This window comes from Gymnogyps californianus, chromosome 2, assembly GCF_018139145.2.
Source record: "Gymnogyps californianus isolate 813 chromosome 2, ASM1813914v2, whole genome shotgun sequence".
Classification (NCBI taxonomy): Eukaryota; Metazoa; Chordata; class Aves; order Accipitriformes; family Cathartidae; genus Gymnogyps; species Gymnogyps californianus.
In genome coordinates, this window is record NC_059472.1 from 121,454,699 (window position 1) to 121,469,788 (window position 15,090).

The window sequence follows — 15,090 nt, forward strand, 5'->3', positions numbered from 1 at the left end:
AGCTACAGAAAGCTGTTCTCAGAGAGACTAAGCACTCTAACAGGACAGGGGCCAGATGGGCCAGCACACTCAAACTTAGCGTATTCCTTCTGGAAAGGACGTGATTAGTGCTAGTGGGTACTATTCCTAGGGGAAATGGCAAGGTCCAGACATTGCAGTCAGAAACCAGAAAGCTTTGCAGTTATTAGAGCTGCTGCAGTGCAGTGAATTGCAACGTTAAAGCACTGAAATTATTTGAAGCAGCAGGTTTCTACTGGAGAGAACAGCAACTTTTACATGCCAGAATACCTGTAGAAGGAGGGAGATAGAGTTTAAACTTTCCATATGAATGCACCTAGGCAAACAGACACCTGCCTCTTTCTGTCATTGTCTCACCATCCCTTTCAAGAAGAAGCTAACTGACACACTATCGTGTTTTGAAGAAGCTTTTGGTCAATGAAGATGATGCAGAGATCAGTCACAGCATTCTTCATTTTTTGCATTTCCTGGAGAGGGAACTGAGACACGAGACCTGTTTTCAGGAAATGGATGACATTGCTGGAGAAATCCTAGTGAATGCCATACCTACTGTTGCTTTGGAAAACTTGTTATTCCACTGGAAATCATTAAGAAGGCGCACTACTGACTTACAAACACCTAGATCTCACTCTAAAGCAACCGAAGCAATTGTTTATGGATATTCAGATTATACCACTGCCACTAAGCAATTATATGTAGATGGTACAACCACCATGGGAGATACTGTATGAAAGAGCAAAAGGTCTTTCTCCACTTGGCCCAGGCTGAATGACTATGTTGCTTTATCTCACTCTGAAAAGAAATACACCAGGGAGGATAAAGGAGGCATATTTTCATGGCTGGTGTTCAATAAGCTTGACCTTTTTCATTACTGGCAGTTGAGGAAGGATGACAACTGTCAATCAGCTGATCAGGTCCTTTGTTCACAAGCATGTTATCTATCTGGAGTCTCTTTCTGCTGGAACATTTATAGATGGACACCAGATATCCAACAGATGGACACACTTATTCAGAGGAAGCATTAAAAGGCTTCATTTATCAGAAGGAAAAGGCATTCCTGTTAAAAGATACTGGCCACTGATGGTTAGAACACTAAGAAAGGAAGCTAGAGCACAGGGATGACGGGATATTTATAGATTAGGTCCCCTTGGAGGTAAGGGCTGGGGGCAAGGAGGGGACTGGGAAGGGATGCACAGAACAAAAAATCCTCCACGTCTGCGTTTCTGCCTCAGCTTAAGGACAGGGGTTTTTCCCCTGTAATTCCTCTGAAAAAGCAAATTCTTGCACTAAAATTTATTTCTCTGTTGTTGCTATCAGGGCTATGTTTACTCTGCTGAAATAGTGAAGATGATACTATAAGGAAAAACATCTTTATCCAATTTATATAATTCAGATTTTTTTAATGCAAAAGTACCATACAAAAACCAAGCATTTTCACATCAGTAAGCTTTTGTTTTCAGAGCTAATACTGATGCTGTCTAGGTAGTTGCACTTTGTGAAAAGATACACCATTCCTCACCATTTAAAACTTTAATTTTCCTTGAAAAATGGCTACTAGTTATACATCATGTTGGAGTTGCTACTCTCTGTATTTTATGCTCAGAAAACAATTGCATGAATAATTATTTTACCCCAATTTGTCTCTCGTTTGCTTTGCCTGAGTCTAGCTTCAGTGCAGATAGAAGGTATTAATTTGATATTTGCCTCAATTGGAAGAAGGTAATACTGGGAAGATCTCACAATACCTGAAAACATGACTGGAATCTAGTCCACAAAATGCAAGTTATGCTGTTTAATCTGTGTTTGTCTTGTGCTTCTGGAACTCAGACCTTTTATAAGGATAGACTGCTGACCCATCTCCAACCATGAGGGCCTTTTGTCTATTCATTAAGCCTTGATCTGTCCAGAAGCTAAAATGCTTATCAGTGTAGCTTTCAACGTCACTGCCCCGAAAATGCTAGATAGTGTCCTCACACTAGTTTTACAGCATTGGTCCTCACCTATGCCTATGGTAATTCCTGAACCACTGAAGAATTAACTGACTGTTCCCTTGCTGCTTGCAGGCACACCTATACTTGGTCTCTCTTCCTTAAAATAGGAACTAGACCGAAGAGCATGGCATGCTTCTGCACTTGCAAGAAATAGATGCAACAGAGCAGAGTACTGCAAAGAAGCAAGGGGAGTCTCGGGCACCTCACCCCACTTCACTAGCTAGCTACTTCCCTAAGAAGGATCATGATGTTCACCAGAAAAGGGTCCATCACCCTAGTAGCAGACAGTACCCACTTCTAGTTGCCCAGCATCCAGGCTTCCTTCCAGGTGACAAAGAAACTTACAACACTTTAGGGAGTGTGAATGGAATTGCTCCTGCTTCTCTTCCAAAAACCTTGATTCATATTCTCTTTAGTCCTCTATTAAAGAGTTCACATTAATTTATTCTCTGCCCCCATGCCCCCCCCCCCCCCCCAACAGAGTCTAACCAGCCTCCTCTACCATTCTTTATACTGAAGGACACAGGGAAATTTGAAGCAAAGTCTACAGATTTAGCACATTCCCTGATTTGGATTCAGAAACATTAAAGTATTTTGTCTTGAGTTATGTCAACAAACTTTGTTATACTTCAAGTGTATCATAACAAAGTATTTTCAAAATACATCAAATTATTACAACCCATTCAACAGTCCACTCCCTTTCAACAGTCTTAACACAAACTACATACTTCCTAAAAAACTTTCTTAGTTCGAGAACTTCAAAACAAGACTGTCATTCCAATATTTTATATTGGATTTTTTTTTAATTACGGCATTTTTCACCGTATAGGAGGTTTTAACAAGCTCTAATGATGATCATTCATCTCTATTAGGGAGCTGAGACACTATATTCCTTAAAATCCCTTTCAAATAGACACCAACTCAGTCTTCAAATGGATTTGAACACAGAATAGTTACAGTTCCACTGCACCAGGTTAAAAAGCAATTAGCTTAGCATTAATGAAAATGTAAAGGTGCTCACACTGTCTAAAGTTAAGGATCCCAAGCATAATCAATACAACTGTTCAAAGCAGCTGTATTAGGAGATTTTCTCTCCATGCACTATATATGGAGCCTAATAATCTATTTTGGCATCTTAGAGGTTTACAGTCTGACAGTGTTAACACCCTTCTAACAGCTACATCCCAACACAGCAGTACTCTAAAAGCTCACATGGTAAAACACAACAGCATGCATGTCTGGATAGCATCAAGAGAGGAATGTGATACATACTTGCACAAAAGGATATAAACCAGTTTCTCCGTAACATGTGATCCCACAACACATTTGCCCCAGACTTTTATAGGTCTGGTTTTTTTGAAGAGCTGTTTGGGGGGATTTTGTTGCTGTTTTTTGCTTGAAAGTAAGATATACAGCATAAATTACCATGATGACTCTCACTAACAAGAGGAAGAACTAGAAAATGTGCTTCAAAAATAAATGCTTCAGTATCTTTTTGCACTGCCAATGTATTACTTTTAAATCCAGATATTTTTCACTCAAAAAACTAAGGCACCAGAAAAAAAGCCCAAATCTCTAAATGTCTATGGGATACGTAGCACAGTATCAATCAGAGGAAATCTAAAAAGGTGATTGATGGTAGACACTTGTGTTTAAAGTACCTACCAAGGCAGCTGAAAACCAGACAATACTCTTCCTGGATCCTGTAGGAAGCCTGAAAGTATTAGGCGAGAACTGCCAGGCTTCTGGTTCTTACTGAAATTCAGACTAACTTTTCACCACTGAATTAATGAAACAATCCTGAAGAACTGGGAATCAGGCATATATTATTGTAAGGAATGCACAGATGTAAGGACAGGAGATGAAGTCCTAACTGCTGACGTGCACACTCATATTGAAAGAGACTCCGTATATATTCCAGTTTGCACATTATAACCAAAGGTGACTATATTCACTTAAGCTTAAGGTTCCAGGGGATGACCTAGTTTTGCCTGTCTACAAAATGAAAACAGAGAATGAACAACTAAAACAGAAATGTAGTCCTGTTCCTTTTAATTTTATCTAAAAAGTACATGAGATCCATGACCAGCTCCTGGTAACTTCACGTCAACATACTAGAGAAAGGCAAAACAAAACTATCAGGCATTAGATTCAACGGTAATTTGGATTTTGTTTGTTATGGCTGATTATGGAAGACAGTGCTGACCTCAATAGCGATGTTCTAGTACCATACAAAACTGCGGGTTTTTAACTAGAAAAGGCAGTGTATTGTTTACAGGCTCAGTTTGTCCAGAATTAAGAGATCATTTTGTCACATGCAGCTATGGTAGATGTTCGAAAAAGTAAACTCCCATTCTACACAAAAAACCACAGTATAGAGGAGGTTACACATCTGCATGTGGAGCACACAAAGAATATGTTCATGTAAAACCATGCACTGCAGTGTAAAAATATCTGAGCTACCAATAAATAGGTGAACCAGTCTCTGCAGCTCCTAGCTGTTTTGGTTTTTTTCTTATATGTAAGCTAGTTTAGAAATCCTGTCTAGCATGCTACAGTCAGAAACTCCTAAAGAACGCTGCCATTGCAAAAACAGGTCTGTAGAATCTCTGTATCCTACTGAAGCTAATCCCATACGATTCTTCATCTCTTGTGATCTCCACCACTCTCTCTATGGAATCATTTGTTAAAACAGAAATTTTCAGTAGAAAAAGCTAGTTCCTTATTTTCCTAAATCGCTTTGGAATGCTTGTTAAGTATATTGTAAAATATACCTTATTTATGCAATAAAATGAGAATATTGTATGGACAGTAAAATAAGGCAACATTACCATTCCCTCATACATACTTAGTTCTCAAAACAATTATTTCAAACATGTTCAGCCTGTTTACAATTTCTGTTTATATTGGAGCCAAGTTAACTGTTTATTTGTGGTGGTATTTCAGCAATGAAAGAAATCCTAGTGTTGCAACAACAAACACCTCCAGGGGATGAAAGGAGGTTTCATAGAGCCCAATGTCCTTTAAAAGTGACAACATAAACAAAGTATGTTTGCACACACAAGGACAACAGACATTACAAGTTGCTACATTACTAGCCATGCCAGGAATTTCAAGCTGTCTGAAAAGGAAGACCATTTTCCTGGTGTTGACTCACATACATTGGTGGGTTGAAAGGAGAGATGAATCTGTTAAAACTTCCAGCTCTCTGCTCTACTTCTTAAGCAGTGATGGATTAACAGAAAATGAAACAGTATCTGAAATGCTACAGTTTACAACCCAATGTGTAGAAGTAAACCAGCACTGTTTTCTATTTATTTAATACTCTGTGCTGTACACTGCACTACCAGTGACTGTTCCACACCCCACTCAGCCACCCCAGCTCTGCCACCACAACCTGTGGGGTAGAGGTGGAACAGCTTTAGCTAGCTAATCTTAATACAATGTAAACAGGAATTTCAAAACCCCAGGATTTACATATTTATCCACCTAAAACAAAAGCAGAATCTCCCTATTTTATCTTTCCTTCAGGCCACCAAAGCTTTTCACTGTTCTACATGTCAGTTGCTCTTACCTGTTGTTTGAGAGCCTCTAGAGATTCAAATTCCAATTTGGCTAGTTTTATCTGGATATCTCTTGGTTTATCCGGAATTACAAATGCCATGATAAACTTTATTGCCAGTAGCAAGTGCTGGAAAAAAAGTAAAGAGAAAAATATTGTTCTATAGAGTTTGAAGCATGGAGAGAACAGCATAATACTATTTCCAAATCTTAGAAATAGAGGTATAAACAATTATTTCTTGTGACGTGCAACACAGCATACTATAACCACATTGAGCCTCAGCTACTCCACATTTTTTCTATTTACAGTCATTCATAATTTGAGTATAAATACATGTAGTTTGGCTTATTTTCATAATAATCTTATTTTCACTATGTACTATAAATTTCTAATTCAATTTTGTATTTGTGATTCAGATAAAATAGCAGCTTTTAAAACATACTATTGGTGCATAGAAAATTAATTATGGCACCCAGCACATACAGTTTCATAGTGAAATTTACATATATAATTACATATAATTAGATGCAATTATAACATACATACGTGCACATACACATATACATATATCATGATACAAATGAAACAAGCACATTGTAAAAAATATGAACAAACACAGAATTCTGCATTAGAGAAGTTATTGAAACCTAAAAGCACTCCTGAGAAAGCATCAGAAGAGAACAAAATAAAATAAAATATGATCTTTAAAGAAGCAGCACACTCATGAACAGAAACTTTCCAGGAAATGGAGAAACATTCCACATGTAAGATGCCAAATTAGTCATAATTTATCACAAAAGATTATAATCTTATTTAAGAGAAAACAAGCACGAAGTTCTGTTGAACCTAGTCATTGACCAGTCTTTAAATTTCACTTAAACATGCACCGTTCCCCTCATCTCACCAAAAACACGTGCCAAACTGTCAAGTCAGCGGTTTTGTTTCTTCATTTCTGTCAACTATAAATATCATCTAAACAAGAATCATTAAATCTTATTTTATCAAGGGCTGAGCTAACAGTATGCTACATGTTTGCAAGCATGAACTTGCTCCTAGCTGAGAAAACCCTGACCAATATAAGGCAACACTTAAATATATGTGCTTAACTTCAAGCACATGCTTAAGTTCCACTGATACGATGATACTCATAGACATGCTTAAATTTAGATTGCATGTCCAAGCTACTTATCAAATTTCCCTGATTTTTTTTTTATAAAATGGAACAGATCAGTGCTCCTTTCTAAAATACATTTTGCTGAACTATATGATCTTGATGCAATTGGGCACGTGAATAACAACGTAACAGACCAAAAATCCCTGAGACTCTGGAATTACGTGAGCAAGAAGCTAGCAAAAACACTACAGACTTCGCAGGAGTGGTAGTGAAACTCTAAATGAGCCAATTGCAATAAATAAGAGTTAAAGTAAGAAATCAGATAATAGTAACAAGTAAGAGAACAACAACAAAGAGCCATACATGAAATTATTTTTAAAAATATATTACAGAAAAATAGTTAGTAGGTCTAGGAAACAAACGGTTAGTGCAAAGAATAATACCTTATTTAAAGAGGTGAAAGGAAGGCTGAAAATTAATGCAACGCTAATACATCATCAATGAAAACCTGAACACAGATTAAGAGGTTAATGAAGCAATTAGCATGTCTGCTGTGTAATGCAATGGCTACTACCGCATTATTAAAAAAAAATTACGTCAACAGTAAAACATTCTCCCACTCATACAAATTTTCTTTTCCCACTCAACTTAATAGTGTCTGCTACTAAGGTACTTGTCTGGCAAAAAAACCCGATAGCAAACAATGTTGGTTTATGCTAGAAATACATAACAATAAAACATATCTCAGAGCTAGCATTGGAGGAATCTCTTAAATGGAAAAAGGTAAAATGTTGAAGACAATAATAAAATAAGACAAACAATACTCCTATGCAGAATAGAGTCATAAGGAATCACAGGTTGAAGGGGAATAACTAATCTACAGATAAAATTTTGGTTTGGAAACAGGAAAATAAGGAGATCAAAATTGGAGTAACTCAAAACTAGATAACAGGATTAGGGTAAAATCTTACACTTAAGGCAAATGACTGACAAAACTAGCAGAAACTGAGGGATTTGGACAGGGATATTTATTTGAAAAGTTACAACGGACATTTCAGTTGAAAAAAAGATGCAGCATCACACAATGTAGCTTCTAGCTGCCCAAGTCCTTTGGACTGGGCTTCATCTCACTTTGCTAAACAAAAGAAAAAAAAAATCATATTTTTTGATCATATTAAAGAGTGAGAATCAAATTTTGGAACTGTAATTGTTCAGCCACTACTTCTTGAAGAGCCTTGAAAACATAAGCCAAAGTAGTAACTTTACACAGAGACGTCAAAGTAGCTCCAAATCCAAACAATTTTTAAGAAAATAAATCAAAATCATTTCAGGGAAATGTAAATAATATTATGGAGGACAGAGGCTGACTAAATTTTTCCCATTTTTGATAGGGGTGAGGAAGGAATAGAAGAGACATCTAGGGAAACCAGAAATAAAACCAACAAAAATGCTGCCGTTAATCCTGGAAAACACTGTATTTTGTAAAATAGATTTAGAACGGCAATGTGTTTTAACTACTTCACCATGTGAAGAGTTAGTTGTATCAACTAACCAGAGCCCAGCAGTTCAGCAGTATTCCAGAGACGGTTTTTTTGGCAATAGGCTACCTGTTACCCACATGTATTGAAAAATGCCTTTGACACAAACTAGCTGTTTGTCAGAAAAGTCAGTTTTCATGCTAGCACAACTCATAGCCTGTAAACACAAGGATACAGCCTTAAACACGAAGGCAGAATCTCTGATTCAGAAGGCCTTCAAGCCAGAGAGGGCTCAGAAGTTGGAGTACAGATGGGCAAATTCCCTACTTTTGCTTGCCCTACTGTCATCCTCTTTCCTAGGCATCCAGTACGGGCCACCGTAAAAAAAGATAACTGGGTTGGGTAGACCTTTGGTTTTACCCCTCAGAACAGCTTTTTAATGTTCTTTTCCCTCCCATCAAAACAAAGCTTTATCAGTCATGAAGTGCTCAGAACTGCGTGGGATGTCCCTGTGTGCAACACGGTGACCTCAGAAAACACATTGGACTCAACAGACTGCAAATTCAGTTCAGTTCCACCTCATAACTCCCAGTGAACCTGAAAAAAGACATCAGAGCAACAGCCTCCCTTGGATAACTTCTCCAGCTGTTCCTATTTGCAAATTAGGAGTAATATTAATAAAACCAGGAAGGTAACTGGCAGAAATGATTAATGTGGGTCATATGATTCACAAAACCGCTTTAAAAGAAAACGTATCTAATTTTATTAAGTTTATATTGCATTTTGGAATTGCCATTTGACTAAAGAAATGTAAGTAGTTATTCAAGAGAAATTGAAGGAAAAAGTAGGGAGATGAGCAGTTATGTTCATTATATCATTCATATTCCGTACTGATTTCTTAATCTTGTTTTAGTATAATTCCTGCAAGTCAGATCCACAAAAAGGAGACATCTGCTTTCAAAAAAGAAATGTCTTAAGAGTACAGTATAAATCACCAGAATAGACAGCAAAATTCTCTTTCATAGTATAAAGTTACATTAACACTAGTATGAGTATATTATAAAAAGAAAATACGAACATTTATCCAAATTTGCTACACAACTACTGCAAATGTATTTGTCCAATACTAAAATTTCTTCATAGAGTTGGTTTTGGTTTTTTTTATTTTGTTTTTTTTTTTTTGTTAAATCAGGTTACAAACCCAACCATTATTTCTAAATGCAACCATTAAAAAGCGGTGTTATTTCCAAGAACATGCCCTTCATGATTACAAGAGGACTATTTCACTGCGAGCAAAACCCAGGATAACATTCACACAAGCTGTAAGCTCTCCAATGCCAACAGCAAAGTTGCCTCCTATTTTGCAATCTGCCAAGCGGGCACAGAGAGAAACAGCAATGAGTCTCTCCCCCTTGATAAATGCAGTGCCATCAAACTCTTTGTGGTCTTGTGCCAGGTGCTTAGAGAGCCAGAAGAACTATTCTGTTCTGCAAAGCCACCGACAAGACTAAAAGCAGCAGCTGTGTTTTGCAGCAGCGGGTCCCCAACCTCGTCTCTTCTAAAACAGAAAATGCAAATTAGGGTTAAATTCCTGGAATTTTGAACAGCTAATTTGAGTTCTATAGTGGTCTTACTGCAGCAATTCCTGTCAAAATCTACTCAACTGGGAAAAAAAAAAGGAAAAAAAAAAGAACATACGCAGTAGCTGTGTTGCTGGTTAGCTGATAAAGTGCATGCCAAATGTTAGCTTGGAGAGACTTTAATAAAATTTTGCATCAAAAGCCTATTTGAGAATCTAATATTTGTAAAAACTTTCAATTAACATCAGAAATCTAGACCTAGTCCAGCCTAGAACCAGTAGATACCATGAAACAAGATGGTCACTGGTTACTAACTTTGTGTATGTAAGGAACCCTACACAAAAGCCAACACCTGAGAATGGCACATTGCTTTGAATCTCTATTCTCTACTGGTATATGCAAAATGCCTTTGCGTATAGGAAAGTATCACTGCAAGATCATGTTGCCGTCAGAGCAGAAGGCAGGGAGATCATTAGATTCTTGCTAGGACTCCAGATCACAGTATTCTGACATTAAACTAAGCTAAGATCAAACACTAAGAACAGATCAAAAAAAAAAAAATGTTTCTCTCTTTCTGTGGCAAGTTTTTAGCTTTGAGGGTCTTGCATCTTTCTGAGAGTAGAAAAAAGACAGGAGGAAAGTGAAAAATAATTCTGTCAAGGGAGCAATACAGGCAAAGAAAAATTTCCATAGAGCTCAGGAAGTTCAATTCAATTAAATTGTCTTTAATAGACAGCAATAAAATAAATTTATGAGCAAATATTTCTGCAATATACATAAAAAGAAAGCACGACCAAACTTTCCTTCCCACTTTTAGACTGAACTGGCTTCATTACAGAGTTTTGCTAATGGAGCAGAATCATCACAGCTGAGGGACTTTAAAAAGGGCCTTTCTTCGCTATTCTGATAAATGCTGCTTTTAAAACCTCATATCCCATATATTATTATGGAATTTTCGTAAAATGGGAATGGAATCTGCCTTAATAAAAACCTCTGATATTCCTTTCAAAATTTCGTTTTATCCACAGACATGTCCAAAATCCTGGGGGAGGGGGAGTGGAATGATAAAAAAGTTGTTATTTCATGTTGGTCCTATTTCAAGGCTTCTTCACATCTCCTGTTCAGCTTGAGACTTTGTTTTCTCTTCCCACATACGCATGCACACACTTACAGTCCAGATGCCTGCCGCAATCTGCATGCTCCATCTACCCCATTTATCCCCAAATCAGCATAACCCATCTCTCCCTCATTTCAGCTGGAATAAGCTTTCCCCTCCTCCCTGCCAAAACTCCAGGGAAACACTAGGATGGAAGTGCAGCCTTCCTGCCTCAGATTCAATGCCTCTTGCCACTCCAGCACAGTGAAGTTTGTCTCAGCTCTCAACTGGAATATGCTCAATACAGGCGAAATGTTCATGCACTTACACCTGCTGTGCTCCTTTAAGTCTCCACAAAGCACATAAACCAAAGATGTTTCAGAAACTTATATCATTGCCAAGTTTGGGCAGTTTTCTCATCATCATAAAGCACATTCTATAGATCAGAGTAAGCCTTCTGTCAACCTTCGCATTGCTACTTCAGAGCACAGATACAATCCGTCTTCTCAACACAATAGTAAACTTATTTTTATATATTTATAAATATTCTATATTTATATTATATTTATATTTATGTATTTTCTCCTTTCTTAAAAGGAGGAAGGCATTTATGTAAAAATGCAAAACCTCAAAACTCCAAACTGAAAAAAACCCATCCAGCAGGGAGAGTTTCAGCCTGCCCCATTAAAATGTGGCTGAGGTAGATGCAACTAAACAGAAACTTATTACAAAACATGTCAGAAAGCGTAAGCAGAGACAGCATTATCCGGTCCATTTATAATCTGTAACAGAACGTCCGTTTCTTCCTCTTAAATGATAAACATGCGCGCGCGCGCACACACACACACACAAACCCGCAAAGGCTGCCCAAATAAAACTGGAAGCTACCTTTCTGACAGAACATCTCGCAGACCATCAGGAGGGTAAGAGCAGATCATCAATCTCCTATTGACTGCACCAGCATGTTTGTGAAATTTAGCCCTGCTCAACAGAATATTTAAGCTTATGTTTAGTTTTAAGCATATCTATAAATATATTTATGTTCAGAAAAACATATAAGCCCAGGCTTAAAAGTAGGTTAAAAAATAATGCCCAGGTCATTTGCTGAATCTGGGTCTTAAAATTCAATGGCTGAACCACAACAGGTATTTTCTTTTCCTGGGGGTGGTAGGATGTGACATGTACTAAATTCACCTATCTGAAGAGTGAATGCCAGCTTGCACAGTCTCTCCTTACATTTACACTTCTGAAATTGTTTTAATTAGCGCAGAAATCCTGGTCTGTATTTTTATTACCAATCCACTATCAAACCTCACAAGTAGAAATCTACACTGAAAAAGATATCAGGCTTTAATATGCAGTTTTGAGGTGGATTTCAATCATGAAAATAAGTATTAAGCTACAGCATGAGAACAGGGGTTTGTTTTATTACTGTTACGCATACATTAGCAGCACTGGCCTCTAGTAGCACTGATACACCCCTCCTTCCAGTTAAGTCTTGGCCTTATGCCTCAAGAATATTGAATTGGTTTCTTTCAGAAGTAGTAAATTTATACTAAATACTACAATGGCTTCATACACTATCACTATTGAAAAAAAGCCAATTCCAGACCAGCACTCCTGAGCAGGAGACTAACATATAAGACAACATGAAAGTTTAAAAAAAGAAGTAAAGATAATCTCTAAGGAAGCAGATTCTGTGCTCACGTTTCCAGGAAGTAACTGCAAAAGCAATGGGTTAAGCAAAGCGAAAAATAAAGTAAAATATTGCAAACATCATCTCCTAGTGAGGGAGCTGGTCTCTTCTGCCGTTACATATTTTTGTACTCTCCTTCTGTTTTCAAAAAAGCTCTAGAAGACTGGTTGGAAAGCAAGCAAAGCAAGCCAGTCCTACTTCTGAAACTTAGTCCTGCTCTTGGAAAGCCTTAGGAAGTATTTAAACCAGATACAACTTTAAACATAAGTCATCAGGGGCAATCTGTTAAATAAACAAATATTCTACCAATGCACATGCTAATAAACTTAAAGCATAAGTAATCTGATCAATCACATAGTTGTGACAATTTTTTTGTCTTACGGCACCATTATACTTTCTAGAATTCAATATTTTTTAAAAACAAATTTTCTGATTATTTATAGGTTATTTCTTATTAATGTTTAAACCACAGCTGTTATACATCATATTCAGTCACTAATGAACTGAAGCATTATCTGGTTTTATTAGTCTTTTTGAAAAGATTTAGATGCCCAACTGTTCTCCATAATTTTCTCCAACAATAACAATTAAGATGTAAGGCAGCCCAGAAATCTATAGCAATTTTGTCACCAACTTATTTGATGCTGCAAAAAAGCCACTAGTTCTTTATTTCTCATCATTTACATATCTGTTCAAGCCTTTTTATAGATCTTTTACATTGGAATTTTTAAGCCTACTTTCAGATTACTTTTTCAAGACTGAAGTATGAAAAAAGAGGGGCAAGGACTGGTAAGGTAGGGTGTTTTATTTACATACCCAAGCAACACTTTCTCTTCTCTCCAGGCAAATTGCCATTTTTGCGTCTGTCACTAGAAATTATACATTCAGCAGGTTCTAGAAACACCTGCTGAAAGACAAAATTCTAAATAAAAGAACTTCTGGTATCAATCTTGTACACAGACTTCTAACTGACTGCAGCTTGGGAAAAAAACAGTTACCCTAATAATCTTGTTTCATAAACACAGCATATTCTGTGACCCAAAATATTTTATGATACAGCACACTTGCAAAACTGTCTCTATAAAAATACAACATACACAAACGAGTGTTTCAGAAACGTTACAAGACATGATTTTTCTCACATTTGTTTCATCCTGTAGTCAATTCAAAAGACATGAATAAAAGCACTGTGGGTGTAAATTTGTCTTGGAGCTTGTATTTGCTAATGGTTAATTTTGCAGTAACCCAACAGTCTTGAAAGCAACATGATAATGCACCCATCTCTATGTTACTATTTGATAATCCTGAAATGTTTTGGCACAACCCTTATCTCAATTTATGGCTAGCATTTAATAGGAACTGGGATAAGAGTTGCCAAAAGCCAAATTAGCTAATGCTGAATGTAATGAACAGCAGAGCTCTGATCACGCTCTGAAATAAATTCTAAGTGAAAAGTGGAAAGAAGGATGCCTATGGAATTAAAATTGACAGTATGATTAATACCAAGCCATATGAAGTGCCTCTTAGCTGATTGCTAACATTACATATTGGCTCCCATGCTGACAGTTATAGTTTATTGTCAAAATGCCCTAATGTTCCACATCAAGGAAGGGAAAAAAAAAAAAAAGTTTGCTATTTTCTATTAATCTACAAAACTTATACTTCTTTCCACCTTTAAGCCATACATTTTTCTCTATGAAAAAAGATGCAAGTAAATTACAGCATGTCATTGTAATTATGCATTGTAAGGAATTCTGTTTGTGAGGACTCAGAAATTCCTCCTTGGTTACACGACTGGATGACTTGGGATTAGTAAGGAGATATGAAGCATTGTTTCTGCCAGGGGTTTGAAACTACTGTAAGTCAGTTTAGTGATAAACAGAAATTGTCACCTACTGTAGGCATCACAGATTTTGAGAACTCTTTGCTCCTGCTTCAACCAGACCTCATTTGTCCTAGTCCAAGCCAAAGTGGACAGGTATAAAACTCCCAATTGAGTTTTGGACAGACTCAGCAAAGATATCAAAATGTACACATACGGAAGTAAAACCACTATACTTTAATAAGCCTTACAGATGGTCTTCCCAAAACTCTATGTTGGTTCTGGAGATTGTGAGACAATTAAACTTGTCAATCTGACATTTTTCTTCAGTTTATGCTAGGAAAAGGTGATGTTGCATCTATATTAGAATTTAAACTATTTTAAACATTGAAATTGATGTTTTTGTCTGTCGCCTTGACAGCAAGTGACAGAAAATGTAACTGGGGTTTAGTTTTATGAGTGAAGTCTCAGACAGTTAGTCTTCAAAGATGATATGCACCTAAGTTTTTACCTTTAACTGTGAATAACAAGTTCTCCGACTAGATGCATCGCATTGTATTTACAGATATTTGCTTATTTCTCTCACAACTACCTGGCTTTACATACAACTGTCTTCTGATGCTTTCAAAGCTGATTCACAAGAACATTATTCCTACTGAAAAATCTGTTCACCTCACAACACCAAGATAAGTAAAGAACTGTATCTGAATAAACACATTTAAAACAAAACACA

General features: G+C 36.9%; 1 protein-coding gene across 2 annotated transcripts in view; it reads right to left on the minus strand.

Moving 5' to 3' along the window:
* Positions 1–15,090, minus strand: part of ANO10 (anoctamin 10) — a 130,555-nt gene that overhangs the window by 39,810 nt on the left and 75,655 nt on the right. For both annotated transcript variants that reach the window (XM_050891225.1, XM_050891224.1), the window contains one exon: positions 5,584–5,700. In XM_050891225.1, coding sequence (XP_050747182.1) covers positions 5,584–5,700 — 117 coding nt within the window. The remainder of the gene's footprint in view (positions 1–5,583; positions 5,701–15,090) is intronic.